The sequence below is a fragment of the Hippopotamus amphibius genome, chromosome 5 (assembly GCF_030028045.1).
Source record: "Hippopotamus amphibius kiboko isolate mHipAmp2 chromosome 5, mHipAmp2.hap2, whole genome shotgun sequence".
NCBI lineage: Eukaryota > Metazoa > Chordata > Mammalia > Artiodactyla > Hippopotamidae > Hippopotamus > Hippopotamus amphibius.
In genome coordinates, this window is record NC_080190.1 from 63,890,327 (window position 1) to 63,918,218 (window position 27,892).

At 36.3% G+C, this 27,892-nt stretch overlaps 1 protein-coding gene across 2 annotated transcripts in view; it reads left to right on the forward strand.

Annotated features, from left to right (window-relative positions):
* MICU1 (mitochondrial calcium uptake 1) overlaps positions 1-27,892 on the forward strand; it is a 234,429-nt gene that overhangs the window by 24,047 nt on the left and 182,490 nt on the right. For both annotated transcript variants that reach the window (XM_057734250.1, XM_057734251.1), the window contains exons 2-3: positions 18,479-18,640; positions 24,151-24,325. In XM_057734250.1, the coding sequence (XP_057590233.1) occupies positions 18,480-18,640; positions 24,151-24,325 (336 nt within the window). In that variant the 5' untranslated portion in view covers position 18,479. The remainder of the gene's footprint in view (positions 1-18,478; positions 18,641-24,150; positions 24,326-27,892) is intronic.

Genomic DNA, 27,892 nt, shown 5'->3' on the forward strand with positions numbered 1-27,892 from the left:
AACCACGACTTTTGCTATACATTCATGTGTTATAGCTTTATGGGCAAAGCAAACAGACTTAGCAATGAATGAATTATATCATTAGCAAATTACAAATGAGGATATGGTTGTAGGTTTACATAAGCCATTTAGGTTTGTTCTCTTGTATGATTAGATTAACTCAACCTAATATCAGCTTTTGAATGGTTGGATATCATTAAAAAATAATTTTATATTGTTTATATCACATACAGATATGGCATATAGCACATATAAAGAAGACTACATGAAACAGATATGTACACTTTAAAGAATAATTTTAAAAAGTGAACCATATAGGTACCATCACTGAGGCCAAAAAGAACATTTCCATCATCCCAGAAGTCCCCAACGTACCCTTCTTTGATCACACAGCCTGTTGTGTCTTAGTTTGTTATGATTTCATACCTACTTGTTTATGGCTTAAGTGAAGTTGTTTTGATCTAAGGGTGAATTTGTTTACGTTGGGGAGGCTGTGTCAAGATATTATCAAAATTGTTGTGCTACTGAGTGCTTGTTGTGTGAACATATGGAGGCGTGACTGTGTCATAATGAACATTTAAACTTTAAATACCAAGAACTTGTGAGGACTTACTGAGAGTGTTCAATCTGGGCAAGGCTACTCTTTGCTGATCTAAAATAACTTTCCAAAGACTTGCTGTGGCAAAGCTACTCTTTGCCAGCAGTGATAAAAACCGTGCAGCAGTCCTGTGAAGGAGATCATGTTGTCAGCCAACACTGGTGCCTTCATTCCCCTAGCATCCAGCTCTAGCAAGAAGGGACTTCAGTTTGCACTGGCAGCTCTAGGTTGGCTAAGCTAACTCTTCTGAAGACCAACTCATAGAAGGGTACACCTCAACTAAATTTGAACTTTATGTCTTTCACCTCCCCTTTGCCTGGAACAATAGTGTCATCATTTGAAACAACCATCCAAAACAACCTACCATTGCTTTAGAGTATGTTATTTCTTTATTGGTTTATTGAGAGACATTATCCTGTATGCTGTTGGCTTGTGACATATTATTATATAATTCCCACAGTGAACCTGTGTTAAATAAGTTATTGGCAAAGACAGTCTCAGTCTCTGAGCATAATTTGCTATAACAGTTTATCTCTTCAGGAGATAAATTATCCTCCAGAATTTTGGTGATAATCATGATTATGTGTATCACTAAGCACTTAGTTTTGTCTGTTTTTGAACTTTATGTAGATGAACTCTAACCATGTGTATTCTTTTATGGCATGCTTCTCCAGGGAACATTGTATTTTTGAGACTTACTGTGTGTTACTTGTAAAACATTTTGGGGGAAATGTAAGTTTTCCAAAATTAATTTAGTAATTCTTTTTTAAAAAATATGTTTTGGACTTCCCTGGTGGCGCAGTGGTTAAGAGTCCGCCTGCTAATGCGGGGGACACGGGTTCGATCCCTGATCTGGGAGCATCCCACATGCGACAACAACTAAGCCCGCGCACCACAACTACTGAAGCCTGCGTGCTTAGAGCCTGTGCTCTACAACAAGAGAAGTCACTGCAATGAGAAGCCCATGCACTGCAGCAAAGTGTAGCCTGTGATCGTGGAAACTAGAGAAAGCCCACGCACAGCAAAGAAGACCCAACGCAGCCAAAAATAAATAAATTAATTTAAAAAATTGTTTTATTTTGAAATGAAAATGTGTAAAAAATAAAGGTATGCATTAATGACTATAACGTGAGTCCCTGTTTACCCATTATGCACATTGGGAGTTAGGACATGTTTATCCATTTAACTGTTGATGGACATTTGGGTTGTTACTAGTTTTGGTTATTACAAACAGTGTTGCTGTGAACATTCCTCTTCATATCTCAGAATATGCTTGAATTTTTCTACAGTAAAATTGCAGGGTTAAAGGTATTCATGTCTTCAATTTATCAAGGTAATGTCAAACTTTTCTAAAGTGATCAAGCCAATTTACACTTTCAACATCAAGTGTGAGTTCCCATTGCTCTATAGCTTTGCCAATATATGGTGTTGTTGGACTTTTAATTTTACCACTGTGTAAGCAAGCCCTGTCACCTCAGAGCATAGGTGAAAATCCATTAACTCTAGAGGAGAGGAAAAGAAAAAGAAATCCTCAACCCCTGGGAGAGGGGCAGGAAACTGTCAGAAGCTGAGATCTTCAGAAGTCTGCATCTGAGGAGAGACAGGACCACTGAGAAAGCCCCATGCACAACACCCAGTGACACAAAGTCACTGTTGAAAATTGTGGCTATCCCAGGACAACAGAGAAGCCATTGCTACCAGGCTAGCATGCACCAAGTAACAAGTACTCAGAGGAAAAATGACATATTACACACAAAGGGACGAAGGTAAGAGTTACAGTGAACTTCTCAGAAACGATAAAAGGCAGTTTGTGTTGCTCTTCCTTCATTCCTGAATTTCCAAGTTTCCCTCCAGTATTGCATTTTTTGTCCATCTGAAGAACTTTATACAGTTTTTTATTTTATTTTTTAAAGAATTTTATTGAGATATAATTGACATACATTAAACTGCATATATTTAAAGTGTGCAATTTGATATTTTTTTCTTATTAGTAATGTATATATGGCAATCCAAATCTCCCAATTCATCCCACCCTATATAGTTTTTTAGAGTAGGTCTGTGAGCAAAGAATTCTCCTAGATATCATGTTTTGTAGGTCTTATTTAAATCCTGTAAAGAATGTTGGGTTTTTTCCTTTAGCAGGCACGTGGCCTAGTTAGGTTCAGGCTGCAAATTCCAACCCACTTTTTGTGGGTTGTAGTTCCAATGTCAGTTCAGTTTTCATAGCCTTTGCAGTACTATCAATTTTTGTCTCTTGTGTGCCCCACACAGTGGCCTGTCTTGAGCCTTGGTGGTGGTCTACCCCGTATTTTAGTTCACAGATCCTTTGCTCTACAGCTTAGGGTAAGATCTACACATGTACCTTGGAGGTGAGCTCAGGAGATCATACTGAACCTTATGGTTTCGCTTTATTAAGCTCCCCTTCTCTGTGATATCCCCAACACTTACTTGCTCCCAAGGACCCCTCTTCTTTTGATTCAAACCTGAAATTTTCCTTTTCCTACCCTGTCACATAATTTTAGCTACAACAGCCTCCTGGGTCTAGTGACCAGAGGATAGAAAAATAGAAGAGCTTCCCCAATGCTCTTGGAGCACAGTTCCTCTGGTTAGAAAGAATTTTTTCCTTCTGATTTTAGATGACTTCGCAGCTGCTGGTTCCTCTGCGCTACTGTAGGAGTACTTTGTTGCTGGGATGAGAGAAAACAAAAAAAGACGCGCACACACACACATGTTGTGAATTTCTCCCACTCTCTCTTACTCATAGAAGTCCCCTTTCCCACTCATCAAACCAGAAATAAATGGCTCTTCTTGGAGATCTTTCTGTCTGCATCCAGTGCACATGTTTGGTGTCAGGCTAATTTTGAATTCTGGCATGGAGAGGCCAGAGGAAAAAAATGGGAAATTCACTGCCATTTCAGCACTACCTTGAGATCTATTTCCTTTTCCATTCTGCCTGCTGACATATACTTTTCAGAGTCCTCAGGTAGATACTCCATGCAGGGCTTTTAGTTGCATTCAGTGGAGCAGACGGGAAGGAGCGTGCTCACTTCATCTTAAGTGGAGCCAGAACCTCTATGATCAATTTTTAAATATTTTTTGTTATGAAAAATTTGAAACATATACAGAATTATGAAAAATGTCTTAATATACAATACAAAATCCCCGTGTACCAATTACCCAGCTTCATTATTTATCAACATTTGGCCAGTCCTTCATTTGTAATTTCCCACTCCCACTGTCACTTGACTTTTAAATGCAAAACTTAGATGCCATTTCACTTCATGGGGTTAATTTCTATAATTTTTGTGTGTATTTGAAAAGAATGTATAATATGCGGCTGAATCAGTGTTCTATGTGTGTCCATTACATTAAGTTCTTGATCACGTTGATAAAAATATTTTTTATCCAACTGGTTTTTAAAATATTCCTTCTGATGCATTTTTTCTTATCCTGCACAGTCCTCTTTGAAGTTCTATAAGGTAAAAATGTGTAGTTATTATTTAAGTCTAATACATTGTGTTACAGGGTGTTGAAAATATTTTTGTGTGTGTGGCTTTGAATTTTTTGTTCAAAGTAATTATTTTAAGCTGTTCTGGAAATTAACAATTAAGAGCTTTAGGCCTATGTATGATAAAGATATTTCTGTGATATATTGTTATCATATTTGAGTTTTCTAGCTTGAAAATCTTAAAAGGTTTGAGGTGTGCATTTTTGCTTTTGGCGATAGCCATACTAATGGGTGTGAAGTGGTATATCATTGTGGTTTTGGTTTGCATTTCCCTAATGACTAATGATGTTGAGCATCTTTTCATGTACTTATTGGCCATTTGTATGTCTCCTTTGAAGAAATGTCTATTCAAGTGCTTTGCCCATTTTTAAATTGGATTATTTTGTTGTTCAAATGTAGGAATTCTTTATATATTCTAGATATTAATTCTTGTTAGACATATGCTTTGCAAATGTTTTCTCCCCTTCTATGGGTTATATTTTTAATCTCTTGATACTATAATTTCATGCACAAAAGTTTTTTTTTTTATTTTGATGAAGTCAATTTATTTTTTCTTTTGTTACCTGTGCTTTTGGTATTCAATCCAAGAAGCCATTGCTAAATTCATTGTTATAGAGGTTTTTCCTTTTGTTTTCTTCTAAGAGTTTTATAGTGTTAGCTCTTATGCTTAGGTCTGTGGTCAATTTTGAGTTAATTTTTGCATATGGTGTAAGCTAAGAGTCCAGCTTCATTCTTTTGTATGTGAACATGCAGTTTTACCTGTACTATTTGTTGAAAAGAGTTCCTCTCTTTGTTGAACGGTCTTGGCACCCTTGCTGAAAATCAGTTGACCATATATGTGAAGGTTTATTTCTGGGCTCCCTATTTTGTGTCATTGGACTTATATGTCTGTCTTTATGCTGTATCACACTGTTTTGATTGCTGTAGCTTTGTAGTAAGTTTTGAAATCAGGAAATGAGAGTTCTCCAACTTTGTTCATATTTTTTTCAAGATTGTTTAGGCTATTTGGGGTCCCTTGAGATTCCACATGCATTTTTTTTAAAGAGTTTACTTTTTTTAATAAATTTATTTATTTATTGGCTGCATTGGGTCTTTGTTGCTGTGCGCAGGCTTTCTCTAGTTGCGGCAAGTGGGGGCTACTCTTCGTTGCAGTGTGTGGGCTTCTCATTGTGGTTGCTTCTCTTATTGTAGAGTACAGGCTCTAGCCACACAGGCTTCAGTAGTTGCAGCACATGGGCTCAATAGTTGTGGCTCACGGGCTCTAGAGTGCAGGCTCAGTAGTTGTGGTGCATGGGCTTAGTTGCTCCATGGCATGTGGAATCTTCCCAGCCCAGGGATCGAACCAGAGTCCCCTGCATTGTCAGGCAGATTCTTAACCACTGCACCACAAGGGAAGTCCAAGAGTTTACTTTTTTTAGAGCTATTTTATGTTTACAATAAAACTGAGGAGGAAGCACAGAGATTTCCCATATACCCTCTGCCCTTATTCATGTTTTTCATGGTTTCCATATAGTCATTTTCCCATTCTTGTTGATCTGCATTGCTTTTGGAGAAAATATTGGGAGATAGGAATGTAGGCATCTGCTAATATCTTCAGCTACCCCTGTTTGTTGTCTTGAAATCATAAACATCATAGCAAACCTTAACCTAATCTAACCTAACCTAACCTAACCTAACCTAAATCATAAACATCATAGCAAACCTTAGCCTAACCTAACCTAACCTAACCTAACCTGAACCAAACCTAACCTTATACTTTGGTTTGATGATAAAGATTAAGTTTTATATTCTGTGAGAGTTGACATTTAGAAAATTCCAAGTGAAAATCAAATATTAGTTAACAGCACATTATTGGATTATCCTACAATAAGAATTGTTTAAACGGAAACATTTTAAATGAAATTTTGTTATATACTAAGATTTTGTGACTGCTGGTGTTGCCAAAAATATGGCAAAGTAACCATAAAATTTTTGAAGCTTAGGGCTTGAATTTGAAATGTATCTCTTTTTTTTTGTCAGCATAGGCCATTTTTAATAATTTGCTTAAAAAGCATAATTTATGAGATAATGTTTTCATGAACATTGGTTGGGAAAGTATTCGTAGAATACAAAAATGCATGACCTGGAAAGAGATATATTGGAACCAAGATCTTGTTTTCATTAATTGATAGCATTAAGATGGTGATGAAATTGCAAGCTATATAACAGGAAATCTATTTGCTTAGAAAACATAAAGAACTTATACAAATCAAAAAGTAGAAAGAAATATCCCACAGAAGTGGGCAAAAGAATTCAATGGATAAATAGCAGTAGCCAATAAATATATGAAGACATGTTCAACTCTTCAGTCATCAGAGAAATCCAAGCTAAAACTACAGTGAAATAACACCACACATGCAACTGAATAGCAAAAATCTGGCATAATGAATAAATACATGAAAAATTAAAACAGACAATGGTGAATATTGGTAAGAATGTGAAGCAATGGGAAATCTCATACTCTAGAGGTGATACTATAAGCTAGTGCAGAATTCTACCAAGTTGTAATAATGTAAACTGGTTCAGCTTCTTTGGTAAATTATCACTACCTTGTGAAACTCAAAATATATATGCCTTATTACTAATGTTACTGAACTCAGGTTTGGCTGCTTCCCACTCAAAAGCCAATACTCGAGGCAAGTGTTGGTAGAAAGGAAAGCTTGCTTTAATCAGAAGGTAGGCAATCTGGGGGAAGGTGGACTTGTGTCCCCAAAACCAACTCCCAAGATTCTACTCAGCTATGGCAGTTTTTAAAGGGAAAAAAGGGGCAGTAATCTCAGTTAATCATTGAGGCAGAAGGTTAGGTTCTGCATCATTTTCCATTGTGTGCAAGCTAGCTGACTCCTCATGATCTTTCTTCAGATGTTATCTTTACCTGTGTGGTCTGACTGAAGGATTGCCAAGGGGGCTGATGGGGATTGAGATCTAGTCATTTTTTAACAACTTAATTCTTCATTCCTACTTTTTTAATCAAAATGTGATACAGAGACATGACGTGAACAAATGCTGTGGAAAAATGGTGCCAGTTGAATTAATTGACACAGGGTTGCCACAAACCTTAAATTGATTTGAGCCCAATGTGCTGTCTAAAGTGCACTGCATGTTGCTGTCTGGGAGGGGGAAGTTTCCTCTTCTACTTACTGTGAGTTCTTATGGTTGGGCTCTCGATTTTTGGCCTGTCATGTGACGAGCAGCAGGAGTGTGGACTCAGTAACGATAGTCTGAAGTGTATCTTAATTTTGGATAAACCAAAGATGTTTAGGGGAGGTGGAGAGTAAAAAGTGGTTTTCCACAGTGCTTCCTCTAGACTACTACTCTTCCTCTTCATTTCTGCACACCCTGATCTTTGCCTTGTACAAGTCAGTACTCTCTTGGCTCTAATTTCTTTTGGCGCAGCACTTAAACTTTCCTTATTGATAGCTGCCTTTTTTTCCCATCCTGTAGTTTTTCTAATGGTTCTTAAGTACGTTATAAGTATTTATTAGCCGTTAAAATTCCATGACTACCTAATTTCTAAGACTTGAATTGAAAGTTGGAGATGTTGTTTTATGGAAATTTTAAATATTGAAAGAAGCTTACTCATCTCAACACACTAGCACATCCTAGTGGTTTTAGAAAATTTATATTGGTTATCATTATTTGTGTAGTTTCCTGGATGGTTTGCCTGCTTTGTTTTAAATAGACTTTCTTTGGTTGATTTGTTCTTTTGTGCAGTTGTTCAAGGAAGGGAAATTGCTACTCTTCAATTCTTCTTCCCTCACCAGACATAAGTTTCAGGTTTTATTATTGCAATAAAATGTCTCTATGGTATGTGTGTGTGTGCAGGTGTGTGTGTGTATTTTGTGAAAGTGAACTTTGAAGGTTCTTAGGTGGGTGAGGAAATGTTTCACAGTTTCAGAAAGTTGAGTGCTATGGGATATTGACTTGCTTTTCCATAGCATCTTCATTTAGCAAGAATACGTACAAACGTTCTATATTAAGCCTAACATTTCTGTGAGATGATTCTTGTGCCTACAGTTGTTTTTTTGTTGGTTTTTTAAAAACTGTTAGAGATGTTTGTGACTTAAATTAACTTTACATTCCTGAGATCATTAAAATAGCTCTTTTTCTGCTGTTGAGAAATACTGATTTTTCAGACCAGAGTGAACTGAAGCTTATACTGTCAGTAATGTCACTTTGAGGTATGAAAGTGCATCTTTTCTAGATGTGAACATTAATCTTTACTGTATTTTGGCAGTCGTCCTGGTGTCTTCATTGCGGAACTTTCAGTCTGATTCATTTCTTCTAAAAGAAATGTATGGCGATGTTTTAAAAATTATTTGGCATAATCGAAATCTAATATATTATTGCATTTTTGAAAGTGTCATAGTTGTTCAGTAAAGATTGTATTTCTGGTAGATTATCCCATTCCTCAGGTAAAATGACAAAGGCTTCTTAAGATAGTGCATTCAAAGTTTTTTGTAAAGAATGCTTAGCTTTTTCCTACCCTGAGTAAATCTTCCTTGGATTTTTTCTTGAGCCCTTTCCACTTTCCCACCTAATGTAATTTTTCCTTTCTTTGAATCTATGTTACTGTGTTCATGTAGCCCTTACCTTTCTTCCTGCCTTGCATTATGGTTATTTGAATAGTTGTTTTATGTCCAGTACCAAATTATAAGGTGTCTGTGGGCACACTATGTCTCGCTCATCTTTATGCCTCTTGCAGTGCCCTCAACGTCCCTTGCTCGATAAATAGCTAATGACATAAATGAAATAATAGCAATTGGATATTTTGGATTATATGAAATTTTCTTAAGCCAGTGAGGCTAATGTAGGATGTCATGTCATTAATAACCATTCAGGATGACTTTCTTCTTCCAAAAAGTACGAAACACCTTTTCATTTTGTTTTCCTGAAATGAACTCTTAAAGCCAGAAAGGACTTAAAAATAACCACCTGTACTGTGCATCTCCCTGCATTTTTAGAGAGAGTAAGGCTTTTGCTGGTCATAAAGCAGGATAGTAGTAGAGGTAGAAAGAGACCCTAAGTTTTCTGTAGGTACTCTAGTGTAATTGAACAGTAATACCTGTTATTACTGTTAGTAGTAACTTCAGATTTATTAACTGGCACTTAGGATACTAAGAAGCCTAAAAGATACTTCATATCTTTAATTTACAGTCTCTTCGGCAAGTTGGCAGGCATATATTAAAGTGATTTAATAAACAAGGTACCATAATAGTGGTACAGAATATTAATTCTACAGGAATTCAAAGGAAGAAATCAAGAATGGTAATGATTGTTTTACATAACTTTTATGGATGAGATGGGATTTCATTTGAGTCTAAAGAAGGGCTGGTCAGACGAATAGTACAGAAGTAGTTTGTCATGTTAAGACATTTAGAAACAATGATAAAAACCAAGCCAGAAACTTGACTGTCCTCACTTCCAGTCCAGTAGCCTATTATATAGTCAATATCTTTATAATTATTTGGCATTATTCAAAATACTGTATTTCTTTTTAAATTGACAAACATTTAAATCTATCTAATGCCCTAAGTATTGTGTTAGGCTTTGTGTATTGTATTGGTACAGTCCTCATGTTTGTGCTTTCATGAAGATACCTAAGCCCAGTTTATTGAGCTCTAAGGGTATATAAACTATGATATGAATATGAAATCAATTATGAAAATATTAATTACAATAATCCTTATAGTTTGCCCAAAGAATAACTTGAGCGGCTAATCTGAAGCTGCTTAAATCTGCTATCAGAAGTCCATAAATCTTAAATATAGCAATAGCAGATGCTCATTTTTTCCCTGTTATTTATTCTCTTATGTTCATGGCAACTATTGCTTTCATAGATTGCATGTACTTTGGGGATAACATACACCCTTTGCAGAAAAGAAGTATTAGAAATATCAGTGAAATAAACACACTTGTTGATGCTTGCACTACTGTATGTATTTAAAGAGTTGTTCTGGGTTGTAGCTTTAGTAAAATAAATTATGAAAAAATGCATCTGTTTGTGTTGTGAAGTAGCTATGTCCCTATATTGCAGTTAAATTGGACACACTGTAATTTTTAGTAAATGTGAAGTGTAAATTTTAGCTTGTGTGCAGATGAAACACTTGAGGGGTATTTTTGAGAACTCTGTTGCTGTTTAGATTAAATCATTCTTTTCAGTAATGTGCTGAATGGATAATCCAGATATTTCAAAAGTATAACTAGACATCAGAAAGCAAAACATTAGATGGAAAAAAACTTCCCAGTCAGCTCTGGTGGAGCTTAGTCAGATTGAATTAGAAAAGTATTGAAACGGTTCAGATTAAGGAAGTTATAGCTTTTTTGTTGTTGTTGTTTAATAAAAATAACATTCTACTCAAAAATAACATTGAATGAAATAGTGTTAAATTACATCTAACCTAAACATATTATTATATCTAAAAAAAAATCTAGATGAAACAAATGCCCCCCCTCCTTTTTTTTTTCTTTTTGCAAATAAGGAAAGATGAAGCCTGAAGACTGGAAATATGACTGGAACAAAAGAAAATAAATACAACTTAATATTCTAGTGGTCCTCAGAGCACCAATGATGAACTCTTGAAAAGCAAACAAATATTATCAAACTCATTTACTATAGGGAGTATGCAAATTAAATTAGATTTTTTGTCTATCATATAAATGGAAAAGATTGAGAATAGCAAGTACAGGGAAAGGAATACCCTCATACAGTGCTGGTGGGTGTATAAATTGGAATGTAAGTATTGAAAGGTAATTTGACAGTATCTATCAAAGTTAAAAATGAGGGTAGGGAAGGGAAGGAATGGGAGTTTGGGATTAGCAGAGGCAAACTGTTATATATAGGATGGATAAACAACAAGGTCCTACTGTGTAGCACAGGGAACTGTATACAATATCCTGTGATAAATCATAGTGGAAAAGAATATATATACACATGTATACACACACACACATACACACATACATCATAGTGGAGAAGAACATGAAAAAGAATTTATGTATATAGCTGAGTCACTGCTGTACAGATGTAATTAACACAACATTGTAAATCAAGTATACTTCAATAAAATTTTTATAAAGTTAAAAATTATCACACTCTTGGGACTTCCTAGGTGGCGCAGTGGTTGAGAATCCACCTGCCAATGCAGGGGACATGGGTTCAATCCCTGCTCCGGGAAGACCCCACATGCTGCGGAGCAGCTAAGCCCGTGCTCCAGAACTGCTGAGCCTGCACTCTAGAGCCCGTGAGCCACAACTACTGAGACTGCATGCTGCAACTACTGAAGCCCATGCTCCCTAGAGTCCATGCTCCACAACAAGAGAGGCCACTGCATCACAACGAAGAGTAGCCCCCAGTCTCCACAACTAGAGAAAGCCTGTGCACAGCAACAAAGACCCAAAGCAGCCAAAAATGATAAATTAATTAAAAAAAAGATCACACTTTTAACCTGTTTCATTTTTAGATATCTGTCCCACAGATAGATATACTTGAATAAAAATGAGTAAAAATAAATGCATAGGGAAAAAAGTCTCTGTAGCTATATTTGTAATGGCAAAGTACAGAAACAACTTTACTGTACTAATTGGCAAATAGTTAAACAGTCATAGTGGAACAGTCATAGAATGAAATACTCTGTAATAGTTAAAAAGAAAAAGGTATTTCTGTATATCCTTTGACGGGATATGCAAATATACATTTTTTTAATGTGTTTTTTTGTGTTTATTTTAATTAATTAATTAATTTATTTGGCTGTGTTGGGTCTTTTTTTGCTGTGCACAGGCTTTGTTTGGTTGCGGTGAGTGGGGGCTCCTCGGCATTGTGGTATGCGGGCTCCTCATTGCCATGGCTTCTTTTGTTGCGGAGCATGGGCTGTAGGCGTGTGGGCGTCAGTTGTTGCAGTACATGGACTCAATAGTTGTGGCTCATGGGCTTTAAAGCACAGCGTCAATAGTTGTGGCGCACAGGCTTAGTTGTTCCGCGGCATGTGGGATCTTCCTGGAGCAGAGATTGAACCTGTGTCCCCTGCATTGGCAGGTGGATTCTCAACCACTGCGCCACCTAGGAAGTCCCACAAATATACATTCTTATTTTCCCTCTTCAGTTCTTTCTTCTGGAAGAGTGGTGGAATTTCAGATGTATGAAAAAGAATACATAGTTTCTTTATATATTTCTCTACAACAACATTTTCAACAATAAAAACGTATTCCTATATTATTATTGTAGCAAAAATGCAAGTAGTCTTACTTATTCCACACAAAAATCTGTATCATGTCCAGCAAAACAATATTCCGATCATTTTCCTTTCTTTAGATTCTTCATTTATTACCTTCCCCTAACTCGATTACGCCCCGGGCAGAAGGAAAAGTGAGTGTGGATTGCTAGGTTCAGAGACTCTGGCCATACAAAGCTTTTGAGAAGTTCTCACTAGGGTGTAAGTGTGAATGAAATGGCAAGGCAGAGGGGCAAGATGTCACCATAGTCCAAGACCTTGGCCTTGAACCTTGGAAGTCCTTAAACTGGATCTTATCAGTGCCTTGGAATTGGTTGGATTCAGAGAAGCCTCTTTAGACTGACTAATATCATGGGAGATTAAAATTATAAACCAAATTGCAGATTGCCAATTTTTTAATTTACCACAAAACTAGAAACTTCCATCTTCTGATCAACATGCTCTCTGTCTGAAGGCAATCTACATAGGAAGCACAAATTACTTAGCGAACATGGAAACAGAATAAAGGAGAGTTAAGTGTATAATTAAGATACTTAATGGCTGAGGCTTTGATGGCCTACTGAACCCAGTTCTATGGTTAGCATACAGCTGCCACTGGGATGACTAGAGTGAATTCTTGTGAGTGTTGATTTTATGATGTGATTCTCAGAGAGCAGCCACATTTCCAGAGAGTGCTGATTTTATGATGTGATTCTCAGAGAGCAGCCACATTTCCGAGTTCATGTAATGCACTGCCCCATCACCTGTGTACACTAGCTGTGACAGATGATGTGTTAGAGTCTAGAAATACAGAAATAAAGGACACTTAGTCCTTGTTAGTTCATGTAGACTTAGTTCATGTAGACTAAACATTTTGAAACCTTAAAGCTTTAGTTAACTGAGGTTTGAGTTTTGTAGGTAGATCTTAGAAATTTACCTTGGCCTCAATATTAACAGGTGTTGCTTTTAACAATAGTGCTAGGTAACAATCAGAAATAGTACAAAAGAGGTTTATGTAGGCCAGTGGCAGGAGTGGAAGAGCCAAGCAGCGGTTCTTTAAATGTGCAGTTGCCAGAGGTCATAAATACCAGGGGCATAATAACAAAGAAAGTGCAAGCAGATATTTTAAGCCAGGCTCAGGATAAGGTCTGGAATTCTAATAATTTGATAAGTTGAATCAGGATGTGCCAATAATGAGAGTATTGGAATATGAATTTAAGTAAGGCTTATCTTACTAGGAAATTTGCCATGATGTGGGTTGATTTCTGAGACGTTGGGCCTGAGCCCACTAATAGGGCTGGTAAACGAGAGTTCTTGGCTGAGGAGAATGAAACATCAACCTGGGCCTGCCTTTAATTTTCTTTAAATGAAAAAGTTTGAGTAAACTCTTCCCCTAGAGTAATCATTAAATTTTATTTACATCATCTTTTTTTTTTTATAAATGAAAAGGGTGCACATATATTTTACATTATTTAAACTGGCATGCACACATTACCATTTATTCTGCCTTTAAACTTCAGTGAGGATGCTCGTGTGAAATCCTATCTATTTGTTTGCCTGAATAAATACATAAGCACAGTTTTAAAAATGAAACAGTATGTCATAAAAATCTCCCTGTCTCACATCTCACCCATCTTCCACCCTTGCTGGCACTGTTGCTATTACTGTTTTGTATGTCCTTCCAGAGTTAATTAATAAGAGCATACAAATATACATTTTTATTTCCCCTCTTTTTACATGAAAAGTAGCATGCTACATCATCTGTCATCCCACACCTTGCTTTATTTAGATAACAGTATGTCTTGAAAATCTTTTCAAATCTATGCATAGTTTTTTCATTTTCTGTGTATTGCTATGTGGTATTGCCTTGTATGTATTGCTATTTATCGTAGTTTAACCAGTTCTCTCTTGGTGATCGTTGGGGTGATTTTTAGTCTTTTGCTGTTTGTTACAAGCCATGATGCAGTGAATAACTGTGCGTGTGTATTTTCAAAGGTGTGCAAGTATATCACTAGCATATTATATCAGAAATGGAATTGCTGGGTCAATATATGCAGTTTATGTGGGTCATTTTGATGGAAATGACTAAATTGCCCTCCATAGATTGTACCAATTTACACATTCCTCAGCGGTACCATTTTTAAAGCATTGCCAACAAGTATGTTCTCAAACTTTTGGATTTTGCCAGCTTAATGAGTAAAAAGCAGTATGTCAGTATAGTTTTAATCTGTATTCTCTTATTATGTGTGATATTAAGTATCTTTTCATAGATTACAGAGCCATGTTTACTTTTTTTTTTCCAATTGTCTTTTTATATCTTTAGCCCAACTTTCTGTTGGTTTGTGAAATAATATTTTAATACTTTTTAATGGTTATCATTTTTAATATTTATAACACTATCTTTCTATAGTTGGACACTTGATCTACTTTTGAACTGTGGCTGTTAAACTTATTTTTCTGGGAACAGTTATTAAAAAGATTCCCCCCCCCCTTAGGTTATTTATTTGGGAATCAAGAATTTTAGGATCTGTTGTAGGTTTTTGTATTAATTAGCTATGAGTAAACTACATAATTTATCTGGATCTTAGTTCCTTCACCTGTAAAATAAGAATGTTGAATTAAGTGATTTTTCTGTTTCTGTGACCCTTTGAAATTTACCAAAAGCATAATAGTTTAAAAATAATAGATATAGAAACACAGTGATGATATACTGTTACAGATTTAAGAAAACAAAAACAAAAACTTGTTCTGTTTCTTGTTGGATAAATAATGCTTTTCTTTGGTAACAAACTTATCTTTTTTTTGCTTCCCTTGACATTTCTTGATTAGAAATACCTCTTCATCTTTTTTCAGTTCACATCAAAGCTATTTTTTAGAGGCATGCCTTTTTTTTAGGAGAAGGATGGGGACTGTTAGGGAAGATAAAAATGCACTGGTTTTGGTTTAATTTAATCCATGTCATAAATGTGCATATTAATCTTAATTACCGCATAACTGCTGCCAGTTGGCCTATTCAGTTTTCCAGACTCAATTGGAAAGCTGATCTCCTCAAATCTGTTTAAATGGTCTCCCATCAAAAATTAACACATTCGCAGAGGACACAAACACAAAAGGGAATGAAGAAAATTTAAAGGGAAATGAATACGTGCCTCATATTGCATGTTTTCATGAAGGTACACAGATACCAAAAGTTATTAAATAGTACACCTAAGTAAGTGTGGCTTATTATATATCAATTTTGCCTCAAGAAAGCTGTCAATAAAAAACCATATTATTTTATCTCTAAAAAAAAAAAAATTAACACATTCAACTAGTTACACTATTTCTTCATTACAAAGCTGGGAATTAAATTATAATAAAGCCTGTTCTCAATGGGATAATTTTTTCCTTCTGTTTACTTGACATCAATAGAAATTACACTAGGGAAGATGAATAGATATATATTTTGATGTGTCCTTTGGGCAATGATGTTAACAGTGGTGAAATGAGATGTAGACAGTAACATTTGAATTACAGTGTCAAATGTTAAGTGGAATGTTAGTATAGCTCAGAACCTCCAAAGCTGAAAATCCTCTGGAGCCATAGCATACAGATATGGATTCTCAAAGCTTATTAATCTTGAATATATGATATGGTCTTAGTCCCTCCCCCCAATTGAAATAGATTAAATTTTGCCATACCTTTTCTCACCAGAGGTATGAGAACATTAAAGAGATAAGAGAAACCCTAAAGTTCCTTTAGGCAGTTCTCTCATCTTATCAATGGGTAAACTATTCTCTGAGGAGGAGAGATGAGCTTCCATTGTGCACAACAGTTTAATAGTAGAGTTGACACTAGATCTTGGGTCATTGGATTCCTATTCCATTTCACTTTCTACCATATTACTTAGTGTTGCTGTTATTGTTTTAATTTCTTTCCCCTTTTTGTCTTCCACACCTCCTGTGCAGTTTTTTTTTTTTTTTTTTTTGGGTCCCATCACACGGCTCGCAGGATCTTAGTTCCCCAACCAGGGTTTGAACTGGAGCGCACAGTAGTGAGAACACAGAGTCCAAACCACTGGACCACCAGGGAATTCCCACACAGTTAGATATTGATGTATGTCAAACACTGAATCCAATAGTTTTGTTTCTCTTTGGAAAATTTTATTTTATTTTTGGTTCCTATACTTACCATCCTAATCTAGGTCATCACAATGCTTTTGGTTATTAGTTGCCTCTGAGTGTACTCATTACTTCCCTGTTAGCTCTCTCTGCCTATGGTTCTTTGCAGTTTATTCTCTTCACTGCTGGTAGTTAGATTGGAATTCTTTAAAAATGTTTTCATCATGTTCTTTTCCTTTTTAAGGACTTCAGTGGCTCCCTGTGTGTTGTATATGTGATCAAAATTCTCAGTCCAGCATTCAAAGGATTTTCTCAAGTGATCATGGCTTTTCTGTTTGATCATTTATGTATTCTCCATATCTGATCAGATGTTGTAAACTTATCTTCCAGCCTTACACACCCCTTGCCTGGTCCAGCTTTTGAATTTGGTTATGTTATTTGTCTTTCTCATTGAAAACTTTCCAATGCCCTTTTCTTTCTGTTGTCAGTGACGAAAAAATGTTTTCTCCAGATATGAGTGTTTTAGTTGTGTTTGTCTTTGTTATAGACAAAAGCAGTGCTGTGTATGAATGCACTTGTGGGTTCGGAAAATATTAATTTAAAAATGAATCAGAAGTTGACAGGAAGAAAATATAAAGGACAGGAAGAAAACATAAAGGACAGCCTCCTTGGTGCTGGAATTTGCTAGAGTATGTGCAATAAAATGAGGTGCTTTCTAGGATTGGAAGGGATGTATTGCTGAAGCTTAGGTCATAGGATATAGGAGAAAAAAATTGATTATTTCCCACTTTATCTGTAAGGGCAAGATTTAGCTGCAACTTTGACATTGGACCTAGGTTGAATGAAGGAGGAGGCTAGAAGAAAAGTTAAGCTAAGAGGTTACAGGTACAGGTCCCAGAGAAGAGTCAGTAACAAGCTCAGTGATGTTAGGAGACAGCTAAATAGTCTAACTTAACTTGAACCCAAACAATAAAAGACATAGTTTTCTTAGTATATTGAGATTGAGAAATGTACTTAAATGTTTGGAGCCAGTACCTGTATAATTTGTAACTTGACATTTTTCATGTTAAAGTAAAATAGTTAAATATTTTAAGCAGCTGTAATGTAACAGGCTCTGTGTTAGACTGTGTGTTTTCAAAGAGGAAAAGAATAATTTTGGCGTTAAAGGGAGCTCAGAACCAAGTGTGTATGTTGGTAGTGGGGGGAGGCAAACTTACGTATGAACAAATATGTGACTATATGAATACATACAAAATGCAGGATAATTTAAATCCGAAAGATGTAAACTATGCTTTGAGCAAATCAAAGGGGAGAAGCATGGATACTTTGTGATTTGAATGAATTGCCACTTCAAAAAGTCATGTAATCAAGAAGAAATACCCATTTCTCCTTCAGTCACCATCTATAGAGGGCTTTACAGTGAGTTCTTTTGGTGTAGCACTTTAGTAAATCTCTCAGACATCCATTGCTGCGTACTCACCACAGTGTCTGAATCTCAGCCCTATTGGGAGTGGCCCCTTAACAGATTTATTCCTTTTTTGTTGCTCTGCAGCAGCCCTTTAAGTAGTGACTGCTGCCTGTATCTGATGTCTCTTTACTCTTACATACTTTTTTTTTTTTTTGGGGGGGGGGTACACCAGGTTCAATCATCTGTTTTTATACACATATCCCCGTATTCCCTCCCTTCCTTGACTCCCCCCCCCCAAGTCCCACCCATACTCTTACATACTTAATTGCCTGTTGTAATTAATAGTGCTTTATATTAAATTTTCCCATTCAAATTACTATGTGGTTTCTTCTAATTGTACCTTGACTGATATATCAGGTTTGTAAGTAGTAGTAGCTTCCTATCTGATTGTTCTGAGGATTAAATGGGATAATACATAATATTGCCAAGCATTTAGAATACTGTCTGCCATTGAGTACTTAGTATTTGTTGGTGATGTTAATACTGTTATTGTCATCATCATCATCGCTGTCACTGCCATCAGCTAGGAATAACACTTCCACTCTTTGTCCACAGGATGTTTCGTATTACTTCTCTTTCTGCATTGGCAGAGCTGGCAGTGGGCTCTCGATGGTACCATAGAGGATCACAGCCCACCCAGATCAGGCGACGGCTAATGATGGTGGCTTTTCTTGGAGCATCTGCAGTAACTGCAAGTACTGGTCTCTTGTGGAAGAGGTGAGTGTTATCTGAGCATCCTGTTCCTGCATGTAATTTTATTTTTTCAGTTGTCTCTCTTATCTAAAAAGAATTGATTTCTGACTTAACTTTGTATCAGAATTTCTTGGCTGAATCATTTGGCATTGATAATATTTGTCTATGAAATATGATGTTTCAGGGAATTGGGCTATCATGTTAAAGCAACAAATAAGAAATATTCTGCTTCAAGGTCTGCCTGTCTCTTTTATAGGGTGGAAAAGAAGTTGGGAGGGCTATACTAAACAAAGAGTCCATGGCTTTTCATTGGCTGAGTCCTTGTCAGGAAAGAAGAGGTGCCTTTCTTCTTCGTGTTGGGCTCTGCTATCATCACAGGATGTGAGAGCTCCCCCGATTCTATTTTTTTTTTTTTTTGACATACAGTAAACTGAGCATATTTAAAGCGTACAATTTGATTTTTTTTTTCTTATTAGTAATGTATGTATGGCAATGCCAGTCTCCCAGTTCATCCCCGCCCTGCCGCTTTCCCCACTTGGTGTCCATAAGTTTGTTCTCTACATCTGTGTTCCCCTGACTCTAAATGAGGTTTCTGTTTATTAATTTTTTACATTTCCCCCTTTTGACCAAGATCTTTCTCTGAAAGCACTGCTGATCAAGAATCAGGTTATCTACTGTCAGTCGTTTTTCATATTTCAGTGCCAGGGAAGAACTTTCCTGGGTCTAGTGTCTCATGCTGGAGGGGAAGTGCACAGATTGGAAACCTGTTGAAGTCACATTTGAGTAACAAGGAGGTGTAAGAGGGAGAACTCTCATGCACTTTTTATCTAAAATTCACTGTTATCAAGATCACTGACATTGGAGATCATCTGAAGCATTATGTCATCATTAACACATTTCCAACAGGCGTGGTCCAGATATCTTGGAATAGCTGTCTCATCAGATGTCGTCTACTTCAATTTCAGGAAATCTTTAGTTTCAGGTCACCAGATGATGTGCAGGTCCAGTCCGGGTTTGGTGCTTTCTTTAGGTTTGTGACGTGAATCCAAGAGTTTCTTCCTCAGAGTTTGGTGGCATAGGAGTTGGTTAGCAGTACCTGATAGAGGCCTCTCCAGCAAGCTTGAAGAGAGTTCTTCTAGAGGTGTCTTTTCCAATAGACAAAATCTCCAGAGTTTAAGGTGTGATGCTTAAGGTCTTTGTCTTCAGAGGGTGCATGTGAAAAGATTGCTCTACCAAAGCATGATTATTTTTAATAGAAGCAATTAGGTTTTTGCAGTATTGGAGTATCTCTTCTTTTATCAGTTGTGGGTCAGAAGAAGCAGGAAACAAGTGGATTGGGGATCCTATGACTGTCTCAAAGGGTGAGAGTTTATGAGTTCCAAAAGGGGTGGATTTGAGATTTAGAAGGACCAATGACAATGCTTTGGCCAAGGCATTTGGAGAACCTCTACAAATTTTGCCAATAACATTCAGTCACTAAATAGTGTAGCAGTTTGAAGGAATAGAGTCATTACCTTGGATGGGTAAGTTGGGAAAGTGTTCGTAGAATAGATTATCAGTTTCAATCTCTAGTCAGCCCAAGGGGCTTTTACTGAATATTCAGTTTTTTTCTCGCTGTTCATAATTGAGTCAACCTGGGCAGCCCATCAGATCATTTGTCTTCATGTAGAATTTTTTTTCATGTACCTGTTTTTATCTAAATACCTGTTCGCAATTCTTTTGGTCTCACATTTCTTCTTTCAGTGCATTTTTTTGTCGTTGTGATAAAAAATATGTATAACATAAAATTCACCATCCTTCAGTATACCTTTAAAAATTGTGAATCACTATATTGTACACCTGTAACTTATTGTACATCAACTGTACTTCAATTTTTAAAAAAAGAAAAAAAAACCTAACCATCCTAACCATTTTTAAGTGTACAGTTCAGTAGTATGTTCACACTATTGTCAAACAGATTTTCAGAAATTTTCATCTTGCAAAACTGAAACTCTACCCATTAAACAACAATTCCTCTATTCTCCCTCCCTGCATACCTTGGTTACCAACATTCTACTTTCTGTCTCTATGAAATAGAGGATGTTAGGTACCTCATATGAGTCGTAGAGTATTTGTGGTTGGCTCGTTTTACTTAGCATAATGTCCTCAAGGTTCATCCATGTTGTATGACAGTATGTGACAGGATTTCCTTTCCTTTTCTGTTTTTTTTTTCCAATTTCCTTAAAAAATTTTTTTTCGACATATAGAAAGCTGCACATAATTAGTGCATAAAACTTGACAAGTGGGAGATAAGTATATACCTGTGAACCATTACCATGATCCATACACCTCTCCATCACCTCCAGAAGTTTCCTCCCTCCCTCTTGTTTATTAGTTATGTTTCTTTGTGTGTGTCTGATAAAACACATAACGAAATACCCTCTTAGCAAATTTTTAAGTATACAATACAGTATTGTTAACTACAGGCACTATGCTGTATAGTAGATCTCTAGGAGTTATTTATCTTGTATAACTGAAACTTTGTACCCTTTGACTAATACCTCCCCATTCCCCCCTGCCCAACCCCTGGAAACCACCATTTCATTCTCTGCCTCTGTGAGTTTCACTGTTTATATTAATCATATAAGTGGTAAAATGTAGTGTCTGGCTTATTTCACTTGTATAATGTCCTCTAGGCTCATCTGTATTGTCATGAATGGCAGGATTTCTTCCTTTTTTAATGCTGTGTTCCATTGTACACACAGCACATTTCCTGTATCTATGTTTTGTTTTTTGTTTTTTGCCTTTAACAAACAAAAGTTTTCAATGTAAAAAAATTCAGTGGGAAAAGATATGCATTATTCAATACATTGATTAGAAAAACAGCTCTTTGGAAAAGAAACCTATATAGCCCAACCTGAGCATTAATTTTTTTTCTTTTTTATTAGAATATAGTTGATTTACAATGTTGTGTTAGGTTTTGCTGTACAGCAAAGTGAGTCAGTTATACATATACATATTATCTACTCTTTTTTAGATTCTGTTCCCATATAGGTCATTACAGAATATTGAATAGAGTTCCCTGTGCTATACAGTAGATTCTTATTAGTTATCTATTTTATATATAGTAGCGTGTATATGTCAGCCCCAGTCTCCCAATTTATCTCTCCCCCGCCTTCCCCCTTGGTAACCATAAGTTTGTTTTCTACATCTGTGACTCATTTCTGTTTTGTAAATAGGTTCATTTGTATCCTTTTTTTAGATTCCACATATAAATGATATCATATGATATTTGTCTTTCTCTGTCTGACTTACTTCACTCAGGATGACAATCTGTAGGTCCATCCATGTCACTGCAGATGGCATTAGTTCATTCTTTTTATGGCTGAGTAACATTCCATTGTATATATGTATCACATCTTCTTTATCCATTCCTCTGTCCATGGACATTTAGGTTGCCTCCATGTCTTGGCTATTGTAAATAGTGCTGCAGTGAACATTGGGGTGCATGTATCCTTTTGAATTATGGTCTTCTCCAGATACATGCCCAGGAGTGGCATTGCTGGATCAAATGGTAGTTCTATTTTTAGTTTTTTGAGGAATCTCTATACCGTTCTCCAAAGTGGCTGTACCAATTTACATTCCCACCAACAGTGTAGGAGGGTTCCTTTTTCTCCACACGCTCTCCAGCATTTATTGTTCGTAGATTTTTTTTATAAATTTATTTATTTTATTGGCTGTGTTGGCTCTTTTTTGCTGCACACAGGCTTTCTTTTTAGTTGGCGGTGAGTGGGGGCTCCTCCTCATTGTGGTGCGCAGGCTCCTCATTGCCGTGGCTTCTCTTGTTGCGGGGCACGGGCTCTAGGCACGTGGGCTTCAGTAGTTGCAGCACATGGGCTCAATAGTTGTGGCTCATGGGCTCTAAAGCACAGGCTCAATAGTTGTGGCGCATGGGCTTAGTTGCTCCACGGCATGTGGGATCTTCCTGGAGCAGGGATCGAACCTGTGTCCCCTGCATTGGCAGGCGGATTCTCAGCCACTGGGCCACCTAGGAAGCCCTGCTTGTAGATTTTTTGATGATGGTCATTTTGGTGTGAGGTGATACTTCATTGTAGTTTTGATTTGCATTTCTCCGATAATTAGTGATGTTGAGCATCTTTTCATGTGCCTCCTGGCTCTCTGTATGTCTTCTTTGAAGAAATGTCTATTTAGATCTTCTGCCCATTTTTTGCTTGAGTTATTTGTTTGAAAGAGATGTTTTTTGCTTTGTTTTGTTTTGTTTTTGCCACACCACATGGAATGTGGGATCTCAGTTCCCCAACCAGGGATCGAACCCGCGCCCCCTGCATTGGAAGCATGGAGTCTTAACCACTGGACTGCCAGGAGTTCTGGGTTGTTTGTTTTTTTGATATTGAGCTGCATGAGCTCTTTGTATATTTTGGTAATTAATACCTTGTCAGTCACTTGCAAATTCTGTTTGTTGAGTGATAGAAATTTAGGCTGCTTCCACATCTTGGCTACTGTGAATAATACTGCACATATTATTCTGCACATATTGGGAGTGTATATATCTTTTTGAGATCCTGATTTTGGTTCCTTGTGATGTGTAACCAGAATTGGGATTGCTTAATCATATGGTAATTCTGTTGTTCGTTTTTTGAGTATCCTCCATACGGTTTTCCGTAGTGGCTTGATCAATTTACATTCCCACCTACAGTGTACCAGGGATCCCTTTTCTCCACATGCTTGCCTACACTTGTTATCTTTTGGGTTTTTGTTATTTGTTTTTTTGTTTGTTTGTTTGCTTTTTGAGAAAAGCCATCCTACCAGGTGTGAGCTGATATCTCATGGTGGTTTTGATTTGCATTTCCCTGATAATTATTGATGTTGAACACGTTTTCATATTTATGTTGCCTATGTGTGTATCTTCTTTGGAGAATTGTCTGTTTAGTTCCTTTGACCATTTTTTAATCAGGTTATTTATTTTGTTGCTATTGTGTTGTAAGAGTTCCTTTTATACCTTTTAAATGTTAACCCTTTATTAAATACATGGTTTGCAAATGTTTTCTTCCATTCTGTAGATGGCCTTTTCATTTTGTTATTTCCTTTTCTCTGCTGAAGGTTTTTAGTTTCATGTAATCCTGCCTGTCTGTTTTGCTTTTGTTACCAGTGCTTTTGGTGTCATATCCTTTATATTTAAGGCTGAATATTATTGTATTATACAGATATACCATATTTCCTTTATCCATTTATTTGTCAATATACGTTTGGGTTGCTTCCATGTTTTAGCTATTGTGAATAATGCTGCTGTTAACATGAGTGTGCAAAAATCTCTTCATGACCCTGCTTTCAATTCTTTTGGATATATAACCAGAAGTGGGATTGCTGGATCATATATTAGTTCTATTTTTTATTTTTTTGAGGAACCTTTTCATGTAGAATTTTTCATGAATTTCATTGCTTTGCTCCTAAGCTTTATGTGAAAATCATTTTTGTTTAATATGATGGACCTTCTTGATTGATAGCTTTTTTTAAAAAATTTTTTGTGCATCCAGGGCCCTTGCAGAATCTCCACCATCTGTAAACAACCTAAAGAGTGAACTCGATGATAAAGGGAAGAGTAAAGATGAAGGGGAAGATTGTAACCATGAAAAAAAGTCTTCAGATATTTGTCTTGAGTCTTATCCAGAAGAGAAAAAGAAGAAACGTTCTGGATTCAGAGACAGAAAAGTATGGAATGCAATCTTATAAGTTAATTAGAACTATAGTTAATTCTATTTTAGAATAATGCTGTTGAGTCTTTTATCATATATTTCAGATGGTTTATGTTCACTTTGAAGTTGTTCACCTCTTTGCTATTTTCTGTCATGTTCTAAGGCAAATGTACTCTTTGAATGTGAAGTTAATTGGGGTAGTGAAAAGGATCTTGGTCATCAGGATTGGCATTTATTTTATTTGTTCTTTAAATTCAGCCATCTAAGGTGATTCTTGCTTTTTGGATCTTTCTGATGCTAGATGTTCTCATATATGTGAAGTTGAGTCTTTGTGACATACTGATTTATGATGCCAAATTGTAATGGCAGAATAAAATCTCTTTGGAAATATACAAATATTTCCAAAAAATCAAGTAATTTTGAGGACAGCATGTCACATAATTCCAGCATTTTATATCTTTAATACAATTTGCTGTTGTATAATTTTACCTGCAAAAAGTTTTAGCTCCTCTATAATAATGCCTTTGATATTGGGCATTTGAGTTCAGCAGACGAGTGATGAAAAGTAAAAAGGATGAATTTCTTAGACATTTTGCATGTTAACATTGAAATTCAGGGAATTACCTTTACTTGCTAAAATATAGCTAATCAATGCAACAAGATAATTTGAGTTACTTTGTGTGTGTTGGGTGGGGTGTATAACTGCAAGCAAGAATAGTTTCTTTGAGAAATTTGGATTTTCTGTTTATTTGGATGAAGCTATTAAATATGTCTTCTCATTTCCCAGATCCACTTCTGATTAAGGTGAATTTGAACAAAAGTTGTGTATCACAAGTTAATTGTCTATCGTGCCATTGTTTCCAAAATGATACATTTATTTAATCTTTTGCCCTGAGTGAATTTGAGGAAAGTTCAGATTTATCTTGCACGAGCAGCTTCATTTATAATCAAACTTTACATTTTACAGTGCAGGGCCCAAATGACCCAAATAAACATTTATTTTTGAATCTTTCATTTTCTTTTTCCACTTTCTGCTTGGCAGATGACTATATCTTATGCTTCACAGAAAAAATGAAAGCTATCAGTGTAATTTACTTAATTGGTAGCTCCCAGAGCTATGAAACTTTTCTAATCTATATCTGAAATAGTTCTTATTTCTTTCACTAAGTCTTAGTGAATGGATAACCATTCCATGTGTCATTTTGTCTCCCCAGGAACCTATTTAAACACTTATTCTTTCTCTGTCCCTTTTTAAAAAAAATTTTTTAATTAAAAAAAAAACTTTTTTTTTTTTTTTGCCACACCTCAAGGCATTCGGAATTTCTCTGACCAGGGATCGAACCCATGCCCCTTGCAGTGGAAGCACAGAGTCTTAACCACTGGACCACCAGGGAAACCCACAACTTTATTTTTTTGCATGTGGATACCAATTTTCCCAGCACCATTTGTTGAAAATGCTGTCCTTTCTCCATTGAACAGTTGTGGCACCCTTGTCAAAAATCATTTGATGACATATATGAGGATTTACTTCTGGGCTTTCTTTTCTATTTTTTTGGTCTGTATGACTGTCTTTATTCATGTACCACATTCTTCTTACTTCTTATGATTGTAATAAATTTTGAAATCAGGAAGTTGGAGTCCTCCAACTTTGTTCTTCTTTTTCAAAATTATTTTGGCTCTTTGGAGTCCCTTGAGATTGCATGATAGACACACAGGTTGTTAACAGACCTTGGCTATTGTGAACAATGCTGCAGTGAACATGGAGAACAGCTATCTCTTTGAGATGCTGATTTCGTTTCCTTTGGATATATACCCAGAAGTGGGATTATTGGGTCATGTGGTAGTTCTATTTTTAATTTCTTGAGGAACCGCCATACTGTTTTCCATAGTGACTGAATCAATTTGCATTCCCACCAATAGTGCAAAAGTGTTCCCTTTTCGCCACACCCTCACCAACACTTATCTCTTATCTTCTATTTTTTAATTTTTATTTTATATTGGAGTATACTTCATTAACAATGTTGTGTTAGTTTCAGGTGTACAGCAAAGTGATTCAGTTATACATATACAAGTATCTATTCTTTTTCAGATTCTTTTCCCATTTAGATTATTACAGAATATTGAGTAGCCTTCCCTGTGCTATACCGTAGGTCCTTGTTGGTTATCTTAAATATAGCAGTGTATACCTGTCAATTCCAAACTCCCAGTCTGTGCCTCCCCTCACCCTTCCCCTGCTGGTGACCATAAGTTTGTTCTCTAAGTCTATGAGTCTGTTTCATAAATGAGTTCATTTGTATCTTTTTTTTAGATTCCTCATATAAGGAGTATAATATGATATTTGTCTTTCTCTCTCTGACTTATGTCACTTAGTATGGTAATCTCCAGGTCCATCCATATTGCTGCAAATGGCATTATTTCATTCTTTTTAATGGCTGAGAAATTTTGCCTTGTGTATATGTACCACATCTTCTTTATCCATTCATCTGTCAATGGACATTTAGGTTGCTTCCATGTCTTGGCTATTGTAAACAGTGCTGCAGTGAACATTAGGGTGCATGTATTCTATCGAACCACGTTTTTCTCCAGATATATACCCAGGAGTGGGATTGCTGGATCATATGTTAGCTCTGTTTTTATTTTCTTAAGGAATCTGCGCACTGTTTTCCATAGTGGCTGTACCAATTTACATCCCCACCAACAGTGTAGTAGAGTTCCCTTTTCTCCACACCTTCTCCAAGCATTTATTTTTTGTGGACTTTTTGATGATGGCCATTCTGACTGGTATGAGGTCCTCATTGTAGTTTGATTTGCATTTCTCTGATAATTAGTGATGTTGAACATCTTTTCATGTGCTTTTTGGCCATCTGCATGTCTTCTTTGGAGAAATGTCTATTTAGATCTTCCACTCATTTTTTTATTTTTTATTTTTTCCTGTGCCATGTGGCTTGCAGGATCATAGTTCCCCACCAAGGGATTGAACCTGTGCCCTCGGCAGTGAAAGCATAGAGTCCTAACCACTGGACAAGCAGGAAATTCCCTGTTTGTTTTTTTGACATAGAGTTACATGAGCTCTTTGTAATTTTGGAGATTAATCTCCTGTCAGTCACTTTTGTTTGCAAATATTTCCTTCCATTCTGCAGGTTTTCTTTTCGTTTTATTGTTTCCTTTTTTGTGCAGAAGCTTTTAAGTTTGAGGTCCCAGTTGTTTATTTTTGTTTCTATTTTTATTTCTCGAGGAGGTAGATCAGAAAAGATACTGCTGTGATTTATGTCAAAGAGTGTCCTGCCTATGTTTTCTCCTAAGAGTTTTATAGTGTCCAGGTTTACTTTTAGGTCTTTGATCCATTTCAAGTTTATTTTTGTGTATAGTGTTAGAGAATGTTCTAATTTTATTCTTTTACCTATAGCTGTCCAGTTTTCCCAGCACCACTTATTGAAGACACTGTCTTTTCTCCATTGTATATTCTTGCCTGATTTGTTGTAGATTAATTGACCATAGGTGTGTGGGTTTATTTCTGGCTTTCAATCCTGTTTCATTGATGTATATTTCTGTTTTTGGGCCAGTACCATACTGTTTTGAGTAC